This window comes from Lepidothrix coronata, unplaced genomic scaffold, assembly GCF_001604755.1.
Source record: "Lepidothrix coronata isolate B3197 unplaced genomic scaffold, Lepidothrix_coronata-1.0 Scaffold86, whole genome shotgun sequence".
NCBI lineage: Eukaryota > Metazoa > Chordata > Aves > Passeriformes > Pipridae > Lepidothrix > Lepidothrix coronata.
Genome location: NW_016690266.1, coordinates 2805133 through 2819270, shown reverse-complemented (window position 1 = coordinate 2819270; position 14138 = coordinate 2805133). Strand labels below are relative to the sequence as shown.

General features: G+C 43.6%; 1 protein-coding gene across 2 annotated transcripts in view; it reads left to right on the top strand.

Moving 5' to 3' along the window:
* The first annotated feature begins 1955 nt into the window (after window positions 1-1955).
* Window positions 1956-14138, top strand: part of DPP10 (dipeptidyl peptidase like 10) — a 265798-nt gene continuing 253615 nt past the window's right edge. For both annotated transcript variants that reach the window (XM_017820942.1, XM_017820943.1), the window contains exon 1: window positions 1956-2162. In XM_017820942.1, the coding sequence (XP_017676431.1) occupies window positions 2091-2162 (72 nt within the window). In that variant the 5' untranslated portion in view covers window positions 1956-2090. The remainder of the gene's footprint in view (window positions 2163-14138) is intronic.

Genomic DNA, 14138 nt, shown 5'->3' with positions numbered 1-14138 from the left:
TAGGCAATAATGTGGCATCTTTTAAAAATTTGAACATCGTTTCCCTATCTGCTCCCAGTTTTCTTTCCTTAAGACTAACTGATCCAAGGCATTTTCAGTTTTCCTTTAGACCACTTGCTTACCACACCTGTGATTCTCTTTGTTATGTGTCTGCGTTGCTGTGCATTCCTTGGCCTTGGCTCTTCTATTCAACAGCTTCCCTGCCAGTACTGCCAAGGGCAAATGAAAATGAAGCAGTAAAGATAGTTTTGTAGATGTTGTTTTAGTTCTATACAGATTATTTTGTTCTCTACCAGATGACAGTGCTGGAAGCCCTTCTGAGTCAATTTAGGTGACATCCACTGCTCTCCTATTGACAGGCTAGTTAACCCATTAAAGAAAGAAATTAGGCTTGTTTGACATGATGAAGTCTTGACAAATTAATGGCAACTATTAGTTGTCATCTGTTTTTTGTCTAGGTGTTAATTTGTTTGGTTTTTTTTTTCTAAAAATTTTATTGCAACTTCAAGAGAAATTGTGTCTCTTCACTGGTGGAGGAGTCAACACAGCCATGGGTGATAGAGGAATGTGGAAACACTCAATACTCTCTATTCCGTGGCTGGCTGGTCTGTAGTTGCTCAGTCCCATGTCATCTTTCTCTCCCTTTCTAACTAGTTCCCACGGTAGGCTGAAATCTTAGATCATTGTCACTGCTATTAATTACGCTCACCCTCCAGTCAGAACTGACCTTTCTTGTGAGGTTTGATGCAAAATATACTAAAAATGATCAAACACTCCTCTCACTATGTGCTGACAGCTTTCCTTCTACCTTGCAGCCTCTCGAGACCCAAGCTGACTAAGACAGTGCTGGGGCACTCTCTCCTGCCAGCCATGCACTCCCATCCCTGTGACAGCCCCGTGTTCTGTGATTCTACTGAGCGCTGGGACATGAAATCTATCTGAATTATCAAGCAGGCCAGCCCAAGTCTTAGTGTTTCACCTGCTTGGGTTTGAGGTTTAACTTCCTTACAAAGGCCATGTTCATGGTGCCTTGAGTCAACATCTGCCTTCACAGGTTCAACTGTTTCTTTCTTGCTGGTTAGAAGCCAGTTTCAGATAGTCTCCTTTATTCATCCTTTAAAAAAACCCCGTTTTAAACCCCCTAATGGTTTGGCTTTAGAACACGGAGTAAACTCTGTCCCTGTGGTCTCCTCTTAAGTTCTCCTTTTTATGGCCTCCTTTGCTGAGTTCTGCTAAAACGGGTACTTGGGATCCCTTTCACAGCCTCGGGCTTCCCGAGGTGAATGCCTTGGTGCAAATCTGGGTTGTGATGCCCCATGACGAGCTTCCTAGGCCGGGGCCGTTCCCGTACAGATGGGGAGATGCGCCTCTGGCCGCTCACTGCTGAAACGCCGCGACAGGGCTGGACGGCGGCGGCGCTGGACAGCGGCGGGACAGCTCCTGCCCTGCCAGGGGAGCTGTGCGGGACCAGCAGCGTTACAGTAAACCAACAGCACAGCTGGGTTCCCTTCACCCGGTCCTTCCCTTTACCCCCCATCGCGGCTCCTCCCAGCCTCCGGCGGGGCAACAGCGCCCGGGGACCCGGGGGGCAGTAGCGGGGCGGTATCTGCGGGGCAGTATCGGCGGCGCGGCCCCGCCGCAGCCCGGCCCCGCCGCCCCCGCAGCGGGGGCGCGGATGGTCTCTCCCGGGCCGGCGGGAGCGGCTGTGACACCTGCTGGCAGCGGCGGGCCGGCCCACGGCGGGCGGGGCGGGGGGAGCGGAGCGGGGCGGGCGGGCATAGCGTGCCCTGCGCGGGGCGCTCCGCGGCCGCGCCCGGCGGTGCTGCGGGGCCGCCCCCGGCGATGCGGGGCACGGCGGGGCCGGGCGCCCCCTGAGCACCGGCGCGCCGGGGCACTGCGGTAGCGGCGCTGCCGCGGCGGCGGCGGCGGCTCCGCGCCCCCCGCCCGCCCGTCCTCCCTCTTTCTCCTCCTCCTCCTCCTCCTCCGCCGCGCCACTTCCAGGGGAGGCTGGTGTCATGCGGCTGGCGCCGAGGGAGGGGTGCCCGGGGCCGCAGCAGCAGTAGTGAGAGGCGCCGAGCCGAGCCCCTGCGATGACAGCCATGAAGGAGCAGCCGGCGCACCCGGGCGGCAGGGGGAACCCGCCGCCGCCGCAGCCCGACCAGGTGCGACCCGCGGCGGGAGGGCCCGGGGATGGACGGGGCGGGGGGCGGCCGCCGTCCCGCAGAAGTTGTGCGGAACTGGGGAAAAGTGTGGGGCGGGGGGACGGACGGGGGACACGGGCGCCCTCGGGACGACTCGGCGGGGGAAAAAGGGAGCCTCGCGGAGCCGTTTCGGAGATGCGCTGGGGCCACCCGGAGGGGACCCAGCCTTGTCCGCCCCCGCCTCGGGGCTGGGATGTTGGTCATCATCCGACAGCCCCGGCCCCCGGCGACAGCGGGTCCCGCAGTAGTTTGCGCTCCGCTTCCCCGCGAGTTGCGTCGTGGGGAGACGAGATCCTGCCCTGTTTGGGGCTGCCCAGCGTGGGGAGCAGCGGGGGCACCGGGGGATGGGGCCGGAGCTGCCGGTGGGGCGGTGCACTCGGTGGCGGCGCCGCGGGACCGCGCTCCGCATCGCCCTCGATCCACTCAAGGCGCGGAGGGAGCGGTCCCAGGAGGCCGGGGAGGGGGGTTTCCCGGGAGGATTTTGGCAGTGCCTGGGCAGCAGTCACGTCCCTTGGCCCGACGGTGCCGCCCCGCGGGCTGGCAGGGCACCGGTATCGCTCGGTGCCGGTGTCGCTCGGTACCGGCTCGCTGTCGAGTCTTAGGCGGCGTCCGCACAGAAAGGATGGTACCGGCGAGCAGCCGAACTTGGCTGTCATCATCACAAAAGCGAAGTTTTCATTACCAGATCGCTGTGTCTGATGCTCCGGGGCGAAAGGGCGAACGCAGCGGGAGGGACGGGGCTGGCCCCGGGGGGACCCTCCGGTACCAGGTGCGGGGCGGGGGCCGCTCACCTTCTCCCGGTTCCCGGCGGGTGAGGCGCCCGAGGCATCGTTCAGCTTTCTCTAGTGCCCATACACATTAAAATGCGCGAACTCCAGCGGTACTCTCAGATGGAGGTTTGTTTTTTTTTTTTTTTTGCATATTGTCCGTGCGCACCGCTTTCTGTTCGGAACTCCGGCACGCTGAACGGGCTCGCAGGACGCGGTCAGCCGCATTTCGCATTTTCATTCGCGCTACATCCATCCATCCACAGAGCTTAATTTTCCTCCGGTACACTGACATTGGGTGAAAAACGCCAGCAGTGAAAGCTGCTGGGCACAGTTATGCCTTAGGAAGCCCGGGTCTGAGTATCCAGTCCTGCACACACACCCAGGCTGCACATTAAGCTCTGAGTAATCCATCCAGTATCAGTGAACCCATTCATTCAAATAAGTTTAGAGATGTATGCTTTTTGCTGAAAAATGTATGCATTACGGCACACTTTCATGTAATGCTGATAAAATAATATATTTGAGTTTGGGAAGCCTTCTTGAATAAATTAATTGCCTAAGTTACATTACCTGAAATAGATCTGTAACTTCCCTCAGTGCTTAAATTTCATGCAAGTAGCAGAATTTATGGAAAAGTCAAGATCATTTTAAATAGTCTCAAAGGTTCACAGAGCTCATAAATTTCAGGGACATTGTTTTGCTTTAGAGGGATACTGCATTTAGATGTAATAAAAAGTACTTGAACTTAACTAATCTCTATTTCTTCGTATTCAGTTCAGACATGTTGAATTGGCTATTGTTCTTGGAGGTGGAAGTCTTTTCAAAGCAGGCTTAATATTGTGTGACAAAAATTACCAGTTTGACTGCTTTTTTAGGTCATAATGAGGAACAGAAGTAAGTTATCAATTTAAAACACACTAAATACTAGGCATTTATCCTAAATATAGAAATATTATTACCTGAGTGCTCTGGAGTTCTCAGCCTCTCTCTTGCTGGTGGATAAGGCATGCACTGGTCTGACCATGGGCCTGGCTGTTTGAAGTGTAGATGTGAAGTCCTATATATTTGCATTAGGTTTTTCCATACCAAGTTTGCTTTTCTTGATTAAAGTTGATATTGAATCAAGTATGATTGCCTGTTGTCTTAGGTGCTGGGGACATCATTCAGTGTGTAACATCATGGCATAGAAAATGTTACTTTCAGTGGATGGCAAGTCTTTCTATAGCTTTAAATGCCAATAATGAGGATGCAGGCCTGAATCCTGCAGTGAGCTCCATGCAGAGCAAGGCCAGGGTTGTGGGTCTCTGTGAACACCAAGGCCACCCATACAGCAGCCAAGATCCACATGGCTGTAGCTACCTAGGGCTTGACCACAAGCTGTGTCTGACTCCAGGTTTGTGCTGGAAACAATTCTTTGTGCAGCAGTGTGGTGTGGATGGGATCTTAACAGAGAGTTATTATAGTTTCAAAGTTTTCTGTTGGGTTTTTGCAGTTTGAGAGTTGCAGCTGTGGTGGGTGCTGTGGTGGGCATGGGGAGAAGAACAAGCAGAGGTTCATATGTTCACCCTGCTTTTCCATACCCTATAGCACCGTCACAGGCTGTCCTATGTGGAAAATGCAGCCTCCTTAGGGCCTTCAATAAATCCAACTCCATCTGGGTACTCATGTTTAACATTGCATTTTGCTTAGTGAGCTTGTGTAGATTTATGGTGTCACTACCTGTGACACCTGTAGTTTATTTATTTATTTTTAATAAGAAGGCCCCTGGGACCTGAGAAGAGTTTCCTGGTGTAGCAGGAGCAGAAGATCTTTTCTGGTAGAGAAGTGGAAAGTCCTAAAAAGAATAAGGAATTACACCAGGATTTTCTAAGTGCAAATCTCTTTCCTGATTTCAAAGTCTGGTTGTAGCGATACCTCTGAGAATAGTCATACCAAAGTTGATGCATTTCTGATAAATTTATAGGCTTTTGACCTGAGCTGTGATTTCAATTACAGCAGGCTAATGCTGGGACGCTCCACTTTAAAACAAAAGTTTGGATTGACTGACTGAAGCATCCGTAGCCATCAGCTAAAAATAAGTTGGATACAACTTCATATCCAACACTTCCTCTAATGGTATTTTTTCCAAGGCATCTAATAAGAACTTCCATTAACAGTGCTATTGATATTTCGCTGATTGGTTTGATAAATTAGCCAGATTTATTCTAAACTCATTGCTAATTAATTAGTCATATTTAATGCAAAAACTACAGGTTTATGTTCAGATGATATATGTGTAGAAAGGAAAATAGCTGTAAATTACTTGTATTTCTGCTAATTTCTGGAAAGCTCTATCGAAGTGCTCAGACTTCTGTCACTTGAGTGCTGTGACAGGAATGAATGTGGCTCCCTTAGTTCCACGTACAGAGTACAAAAATGAATATTTTTCAACTTGTAGTTTTTAAGAACTGTCCCGGGGTGTTGGACAATGATGTTTAGTGATCCTTTTTAGAAGGCACAACCATTTGGTAGTCACTGGACACAACATATTTGAGAAATATAATGTCCCTGTATGAGTAGCTGGTTGATGAATGTTGCTGTCTTTGCAGATGAAAAACTGAGATAATTCCTCTAGGCATTACCTTTGTGAGGCTTCAGTCTGTTTACAAAAAAACCAGATGATCTACACCACCTGGTGCTACTTGCTGATCTTTGTGTGTGTGGAAGACAGACCTTTGAAATTTATAATCATTTTCTCCTGAGCCTTTTTTTACTCTCCCAACTTGATGTCTTTTTAAAATTGATTTTAAAATAGAAAAAAAAGTGGGTTGTTGTTTGTTTGTTTTTTTACTGTATGTTGTTTTAGAATCTACTAGGTTCTGCTTAAAACAGGTAAGGACAAATGAAATCAGACTGCACTGTGTTGTACTAAATAAGGACATTATTTGGTAAACATTTAAATTCCATGCTCAGGATACAAACAAGGGCAATTGACTGCTGTTTGCTTGACTGTCTCGATTCAAGGAGCTGAATTTTTCTCTGTCTCAGGACCAGTTTCTGTGGTCATTAGATAACTGACACATTCTAAAAGTGCATCTGAACAAAGCAACAATCTGTTTTATTTTCCAGTGACTAAGGCCAAAATAATTTATGATTTTATGTCTTCCTTCATTGCTTTACTTGTTTTTCCCCCCAAAAGACTCTGATCTTGCAGTGGGAAAAACACTGATGGATTTCTGTGTCCAGAGTTCTGTGTCCAGTGTTCACCTTAACGAGGTTTCATCAAGGTGAAAGGGCTCTCCCCTGCCCCACTCAGGTCATTTTGAGCTTGATAGGTCAGGGAGAAACTTGAACTCTTAATCATATACACACAACAGTTCCAGTAACTTGAAAGATTTAGTTGGGTGGTCAAGACTTTGTCCCCTGCTCTTGTTTGTGTTCAGAGTTGGGTTCAGGCTGAAATAAGTTCTGTTCTAGCACTTAATCCAAAGTGACTTTGCATTTTTCCTGCTTACCAATACAACAGAAGTTTTAACTTGTTTTATTGTGGCACTCTGTCCAACATACTGGCTTGCAAGGTTCAATGCAACATCAGAAACAGCAGGTAAAAAATGCCAATAAAAGTGGTGAAATAAGGTTATATTATTATGCCCAGAATATTTCTTAAAAAGCTATCATTTGAATCTTAGCTTTACCTTTTAAATTCTATTTCTTACTGTATATAGATGCCATACTGTATCTGTGCTGAATCCAGGAGGAAGGATTACAGACTTGTGATATCTGTTGACTGTATGAACAGCAGCACAAGAAGCTTATATGAAAATGTATTAAGTGTAATAGTCTGGAATATTGTTCAGGATTCAAGTTCTAGAGGAAAGCACAGGATGAGTAGTCTTTCAGATATTACATGTGGCCTTAATTCATTTTCTCTTTGCCTTGTGACTGTTTCGGTGTAGTTCAGTCATGTACCCGATTGTGGTGATTGGCACAAAAAGCCTGGAGCTTGCCTTCCATTTTCATTGCATTTTTAGTCTTCTGCTCTGAGCTCTGCGGAACAGAGTAGTGAGTAGAATCTTGTTTTTTAGTGAAATGCTTCTCATGTTAATTGAGAAGCATCACCATGTATGACACCTTGTAACTAGTCTGTGTATGTACAGGGTCTCTGGTAGCTTGAGGGCGCAGTCATACACGTTTTTAAGTGGCTTCATAGCACATAAGTATTTCTCTGTGTATCTCAAATTTAGAGTGATGTGTGTCTCTTCAGAAAGTCACTTTCCTAATGCAGAAAAATTTACCAAGAGCTTTCCGGTGCTTTATCCACGCTCTACCCAGGGAACTGGCCAGAAGCACGAAGTCTCTGCCAGTGGATGCAGGGGCAAGGGAATCATGCTGATGCTCTTTTGCTCCTGATCCCCTCCCCTCATGGTTCCCATGCCTTTTTTTAGTGTGTCTTGCCTGCAGAGAAGCATGTGGGAATCTGTGCAGCATAATACAGCACCTGATTTTTTCAGCATTTTGAGGCCTCCACTTCCAGGTGAATTAAAGGGATTACTTAATGCAGTAAATGAAAACTGTGAAACAGAGCAATCTTTTTGGCTCTTCTGTGTTAAAGTGAATTGCAGGCGTGCTGTAGGTTACAGATATTGAACATGCATATTGTATTAGCTGCTTTAAAAAATACTGTCAGTGTTTCTTTACAGCATCTTCCAACTGAAAGAATTGCTTCAGGCAAGCTGTTTTTGATAATTAACAAGAGGGAGAAACTCTTTAAGCAAGCAGAGATGTTGTTTGATGTTATTCTTGAATTGGAAAGCCATAATCTTAGCATTTTTTAATAACTTGGGGGCATTCAGAGTTTACATGCATGTGTTACTGAGTCACAAACGTGAACACAGACTTTCTTCCCATAGTGCTAATAAGGATGAATGTTCTGTAAGATGCCTGGAGGGGTGTTGTAGTTTTTGTTGTTGTTGTGTTCTGTTGTGGGTTTTTTTGAAACTAACAGAGCTTTGAAATGTGCCTGACATACGGAAGGAATTGTAGGTGTGCAAGACTGTACTTCATATATTATGCTTTCTTTAACATTACAACAGAAGACGTAAGTAGGCTCACCTGCTGCTACACCTGCCTTGTCCTGCCAGCAGGGACCTGTAATTTGTTGACACTGTCTTTGTAACTCATATAAGACCTGCATCGTATTTCAGGTCAATGCATTACTCACAAAATCTCAGATGTCTCAAACTCTGTCCCTTTCCACTTTAATCATGCACTTCTTTTACGCTCCACTCAGCTGCATCGAATAATGTTCATGAATATAGGATAGTAAAAAGAACAATGCTGATGGTGACTGATGATGATAAATTACTGTATTTATCCATTGGGAAGGACACTGGATGACCTACAGATCTAAGGCTGAAGCTAAAAGACCTTTTCTAATCTTTCTTAACACTGTTGGCAACAGCCACAAAACTTATTATGTATTATTTATGTAGAGAATCTGTAAATAGTTTTGACCCATTCTAAGATAAAACAGATAAGATAAAAGCCCTATGGCATTGGGAGGATATTGCCTCAGAAAATCAATTAGGAAGTATTAAACAATGTGATAATTTAAGGAAAATAATGATTCTTTGAATGCTTTTGGGGGGTTATTTTAGGCTGCCTGGGACAATATTTGCAATTTGCACTGCTTTGGGGAGGAAAAAACCCACATTTCGTAGCTTTTCAGAAAACAAACTGGGCAAATGTGAGAGTTTTATTTTTGAGAATATGGGGAGAATTCCAAATGCCAGTGGGAAAACCATTAAACTTTTTTGAAATGCTGGGCAAGTGCAAGAAAGTAAATCAAACAGTGCCAGTGCGACTGATTATTCGTTGCCCATGTTTGTTCTCTCCGCTCCTGACAGTGCAGAGGCTGCTGACCTCCTTTCCTCCCTTCCCATCCTAAGACCTCAGAGGCTGGTTAAATCAAAGCATTTAATATATCAGGGGAGTCTTTCAGAGCAAGGATTTGAGCCCAAGTGCACTTAATTAGGAGTAATGGTGTGCTGCAGTTTTGAATCTTACAGAAGAGCTGTTTAAATCGAATTGTCTAATGACAATTGTAAATAAACACAAAATGCTTATAAAAATTGGGTGACCTGATTTAAAAACCGTGCAGTTCAAGAAGATCTTCTTGGTAGTTCTTGTTGGAAATGCCCTTTTAGCAATTCCCACCTTATTTGTGAAGAATGGTGCAGTATCCTGGTGCAAATAGCCACACAAAAAAGATTCTACTGAAAAGTTTAGTCAAGGGCCTTCTTGTTCCAGGGCACAAATAACTGTATTGGGTAATTAGATGTCATGAAGCGTAAATATAAGTTTAAATCTTGCGGTAAGAAGCCCACAATGCCAGAAGACTTCAAAATGGGTGGGTAGCTCCAATTCAAGGACATTAGTTTCAGAAGGTTCTTTTTTTTTCAGTACAGAGATTCCTTGTTTTGTAGCACATCAAAGATATGTTACCTTTTGGTCCCTGAGGTGACTGAAAGTATTGCTATATCTTGGTCCATTCCTAAGTTGCTTATTTATGTGGATTTTCTCTCTGAAGTAAGGAGGACTGCTTATGTGAATATTGTCTGCAGGACTAATCATGTAATTTGTACTGTAATAATTTTTATTATATCTTGGGGGAAAAAGTCCTTTAGTATACAGTAAAATGGATTGAGCTGCAGTTCTTGAGATGTATGAAGGGCAGTTATCAAAATGTTGTCACAGGCCTCCAAGGTTTTTGGTAGTAATTTTTCAGTTTTGTAGAATGTTTTCAAATTCAAAAGGACAGAACTATAATGCTAAAATTATGTGTGAGACTCTTAAAAGTTTCCTGAAGGCAGTGTCACTTTATGCAAGTTGTTTGTTCACCTGTTAGAAGAAAGATGGGGTTTATACCTATGCATAGTATATACATTTTCTTGTATTTCAGAGCTCTCTCACTTCTTCTTACCTTCAAGTTTTTTTATATTTTCATATGTTTCTTCCTGTGATTCCATGTGATAGAACAGGTTGCCCAAAGAAGTTGTTGATGTTCCACCCTAAAAGTGTTCAAGGCCAGGCTGGATGAAGCTTTGAGCAACCTGGTCTAGTGCAAGGCTGGAACTAGGTGGTTTTTAAGGTCCCTTCCACCCCAAACCATTCTGTGTTTCTCTTCTGTACCTTTTTTCCCCCAGCTTCTCATCCTTCATATAATATACACAGAGTTTTCCTAAAAATCTTTTTCCAACAGCCCCTCTGCCTTTACCAATGTCCTGTTTCTCTTTATAAGCTAAGCAACATCATGTCATCTGTTTTCTCACTTTTATTTCCCCATTGCTAATCATTTGAAGAATGTTGTCTCATGTAAATGTATGCCTGGCATTTGCCAACAGCAAAAGAGGAGTCTCAGAACAGAAAACAGTAATATATACATATATAATGGGTTTATGTGTTTGGATGCTTCCATTGTGATCACTGATTTCATTACGTACTGGGAAACCTTTATCTTTGAGGTCATGGAAGAGAATAGAGTCATGGTAAGCAGGAGGGTCATGATCATCTGTGTCAGCTGCTTGAATGGTGTCTTTAGTGGAAGAAATGGAAAACAGACAGGCGTTTGATAGAATTTTATTTTGTTCGCAGAACTTCACCCTTTTAATTTCCTATCCCATAACATTAATGACATTATTATACAGTAAGCTTGCAGTTTAAAGAATGCACTGATCAGAAAATGAAAATCGAGTAATCCATTTGAAATACATATTGATATGTCAGGAAATCTGTGTTCTCACTTCTGGTCTCTATTTGTAGTCTAACCATAAACAGACACTAGCAGAATGTTTTGGATTTCATGGTAGGGGGCATGATCTTTGTACAAGAATTTAGGAAAAGGAGGATCTTTCCTTTCTTTCTCCTGCTATAGTTATCTCTAACTTAGAACCCCCCTGCTTATTCAAGAACAGGAAAAACTCCAGGAGAAATTGCTTTAGTGTACTAACTCTGTGAGCAGCACAGCCTTGTGCATCAGATCAGAAGATGTCATTTTACTTTCTTTACATCCTATATGTACACTAACAAAAGAGTCTGCTAGAGCTGTCTCATTTCATACAACACATATGGAGAGATCATAGAATCATAGAATCATTTAGTTTGGAAAAGATCTTTAACATCATCAAATCCAACTGTATGATAGATAATTTCTGAAAGAAGCATATGCAGGGCCATATATCATGTCATTCAGTGTTTAAAGAAAAAGTAAGCTACTTCACTGAAAATGTCCTTTCCTTGAAATCTGGTTACTTCTCTTATTCTGACCTCTTTTCTGAATTGTTTTTATTTAGGGTAAAAATAATATGGTGTGGATTTATGGATACCATAAAAATATGGTATCCAGCCTAGCTGGGGGTTCAGATTGGGCTGGATCTTTTTGTTCTAAAGCCAACCAACCACCAAAATAACAACAAAGCAGAACAAAGCAAAAAAGCACCAACCAACCAACCAACCAAAAAAAACCCTCCAAAAACCAACAAACCCAGAAGAGGTCTCCCCCTCAAAACTTTGAGTTTTCCTCTTTATCCTTTGCTTCATTCAGGTTTTCCTTTATTAAATATATTATTTGTGTCTAGGAAACAAACAGTCAAGTACATTCCTCTTAAATCTTGCCTTATTTCTGAGTGGGAATAAATTTCTGTCTAAAATGTAAGCGAGACGAATGCAATGAAATGCCAGCTTTTGCTTTTCTTCATCTCAGAGGGTCCAGCAAAGCAGACTTGATAACTTTTCCTGGGATGAAATGGTGCTTCAGTAAAGGACATTTTCTCTTCCCTCTTAAAAGGAAGAATAGTTTCTGCCAAAGTAATCCATTGAAAGGGTAAAGTAAATAAATGTTGCTGTTAATATCTTTTAAGGTACTGTAACTTACAGAGTTGTAATTCTCTTAATTACCTATTCCATTTCTTTTTGTCAGATATACTTGTCCCACCTCCCCTGCAGTGGGGCAGGAGAGATCCTGAATGAGTTTGCTTATTGCTCACCTCTAGATGAGGGAATGCTTCCACTGGAATAATATTCTGCAAGTGTTTGCATGGAATTATGTCCTTTGGCACTCCCTTGGCCTGCTGTGCATTCAGTATTGCAGTGCCATAACTCCTGGGTAAGCCCACAGTAGCATTTCAGTTTGGATCAAAAACGTACCAGTGAAACAAATCCTGATTGTCCCTGCTGAACTTTGGCTTGCACCCTGGAGCAGCTTCAGAGTGTTTCAGAACTGGATTCCTTTAGGATGAAACTAAGCAAGCTGATGTGCTCCAGGAGCACCCTTGGGGTGCTCCAGCTGTCCGTGGGTATGTGGTGCCCAGGATCAGATTAGGACTGGTCCATGTAACCCCCAGAAACACAGAACTTGTGGAAATCAGGTCCTTAGCACATGTGGCTTCTGTCTCCAGTTCTGCTGCTCTCTCATTGTTACACAGCTTTAACAAACATAGAAAGTGATGCATAAATGCATGTATTTAAAAGTAAGTATAAGATTTTAGTTTGTTTTTCCCTTTTTTTTTTCTTTTTTTTATTGCAACACTGGATTTGTTTCTTACATGTTTGGAAGTATTTGGTTGCTATTTTTCAAAAATACCAGCCTTTGTTGCCTCCCCAGTCAAGATGGAAATACACTGATACAAATGAATGGGTTGCAGGTGGTGAAGAGGTCTCAGTTTCACTAGAGAGATGCTTGTTAGGGCTGCTCAGAATGTTGAGTGTGGGAGAGAGAACAGACAGAAGGAAAGAAAAGAAGTATTTCTGGAGGTTTATAGATCATATGATCTTCTGTAACTGAGATTTTTTTTTTTCTAGTACTAAATAGGTGGATGTATCTGAAAGAGTGCCACTGACTTGGGAGAGGATGGGGATTAGTAAATTGGAGATTAAAAGCCCTTGTTCTGTTCTTGGTTGGTTACAAAATTTTTGTGTGACTTAGGTGGGTCCTTGAAGTCTGCAATTTCAGAAGTATCATCAGAGTTTGAGGTGTGTTTTTCCAGGAATTTGAAATGTCAGAGTTGACTGTGATGGACAAAAATACCTCCAGTGTATTTGAGATTAGTTAACACTTGGGAAAACCTGGCTGCCTTTTCAAAGTGCTGTCGAGCAATACAATAGAGAGGTACACATATGATGGTCTGTTAGTAAGACAGTGGTTGGTAGTAAACACGAGTCTAAACTCACCGATACATGTGAATTCGTGTGAGGAAAACACTAATATTTAGATTTAGGAGTATGCTCACAATCCAGAGGAGTTGCAGGAAGATGGTGTTATTGGTGGTTTGCTGAGGTTTGGGATTTCTACCCTGAAGGCAGGAACCTGAGACGCTGAAACAGTGATCACAGTGGTTGTTTAAGGTGCAGTTACTGCTCCCAAAGTGTCACACTTCCATAAGACTGGGTTTGCTCTGTCAGTGGAGCAGCTCCATTGTGCTAACACACGTGCTATTCCTGCTGAGGGGTTATGGCAGTTTGTTAATACTCACCCTCAAGAACATCTATGCAGCCTGGAAGTTCCAAGTGGAAGATTTTCTGTTTATCTCAGTACATATTTCTTCTGTGCTTGGAGTTTCACATGAGAAAATTTGTGAAGTCCTGAAAAAAAAAAAAAGACTATATTAGAAAATTAGTTTAAACTGATTTTCTTGTATGATGCATTCTCCATCCATTATTCTAGAAAATACCCTTAAATTGTAAGTAAAGGGCATACTTTTGAATGTTGGGTATGTTTGAGTATAGCTTTCAATGATTGGCTCAAAAGTGGTGAACTGTGCTAACTTTAAAGCAGCATTTTATAAAAATAAGTCTGTGGTTTTGGGTAGAATTAGTATTCCCTGTTTGTCTGACCCCAGCAGATATGGGCTGTAAATTCCTGGCTGTTCTCACTGCCTGCACAATCCCATGTGACTCAGCTGAGCAGGATAGACTCTTAACCACTCACCTATTTTTAAGTGATCTATGGATGCTCAGGACCCAGACTGAGTGTTGCTTTCATACCACTGTGAGTCTTTCCATCATTTCTAGGAACTTGAACTTGCACTGGTAATAAGGAGAAGAGAAGCAGCACACAAAATTGTTAGCAAATTGCAAAATACGGGAGAAAAACAGCTTTTTTTTTTTTTTTTTTTTTTTTTTTTTTCCCCCT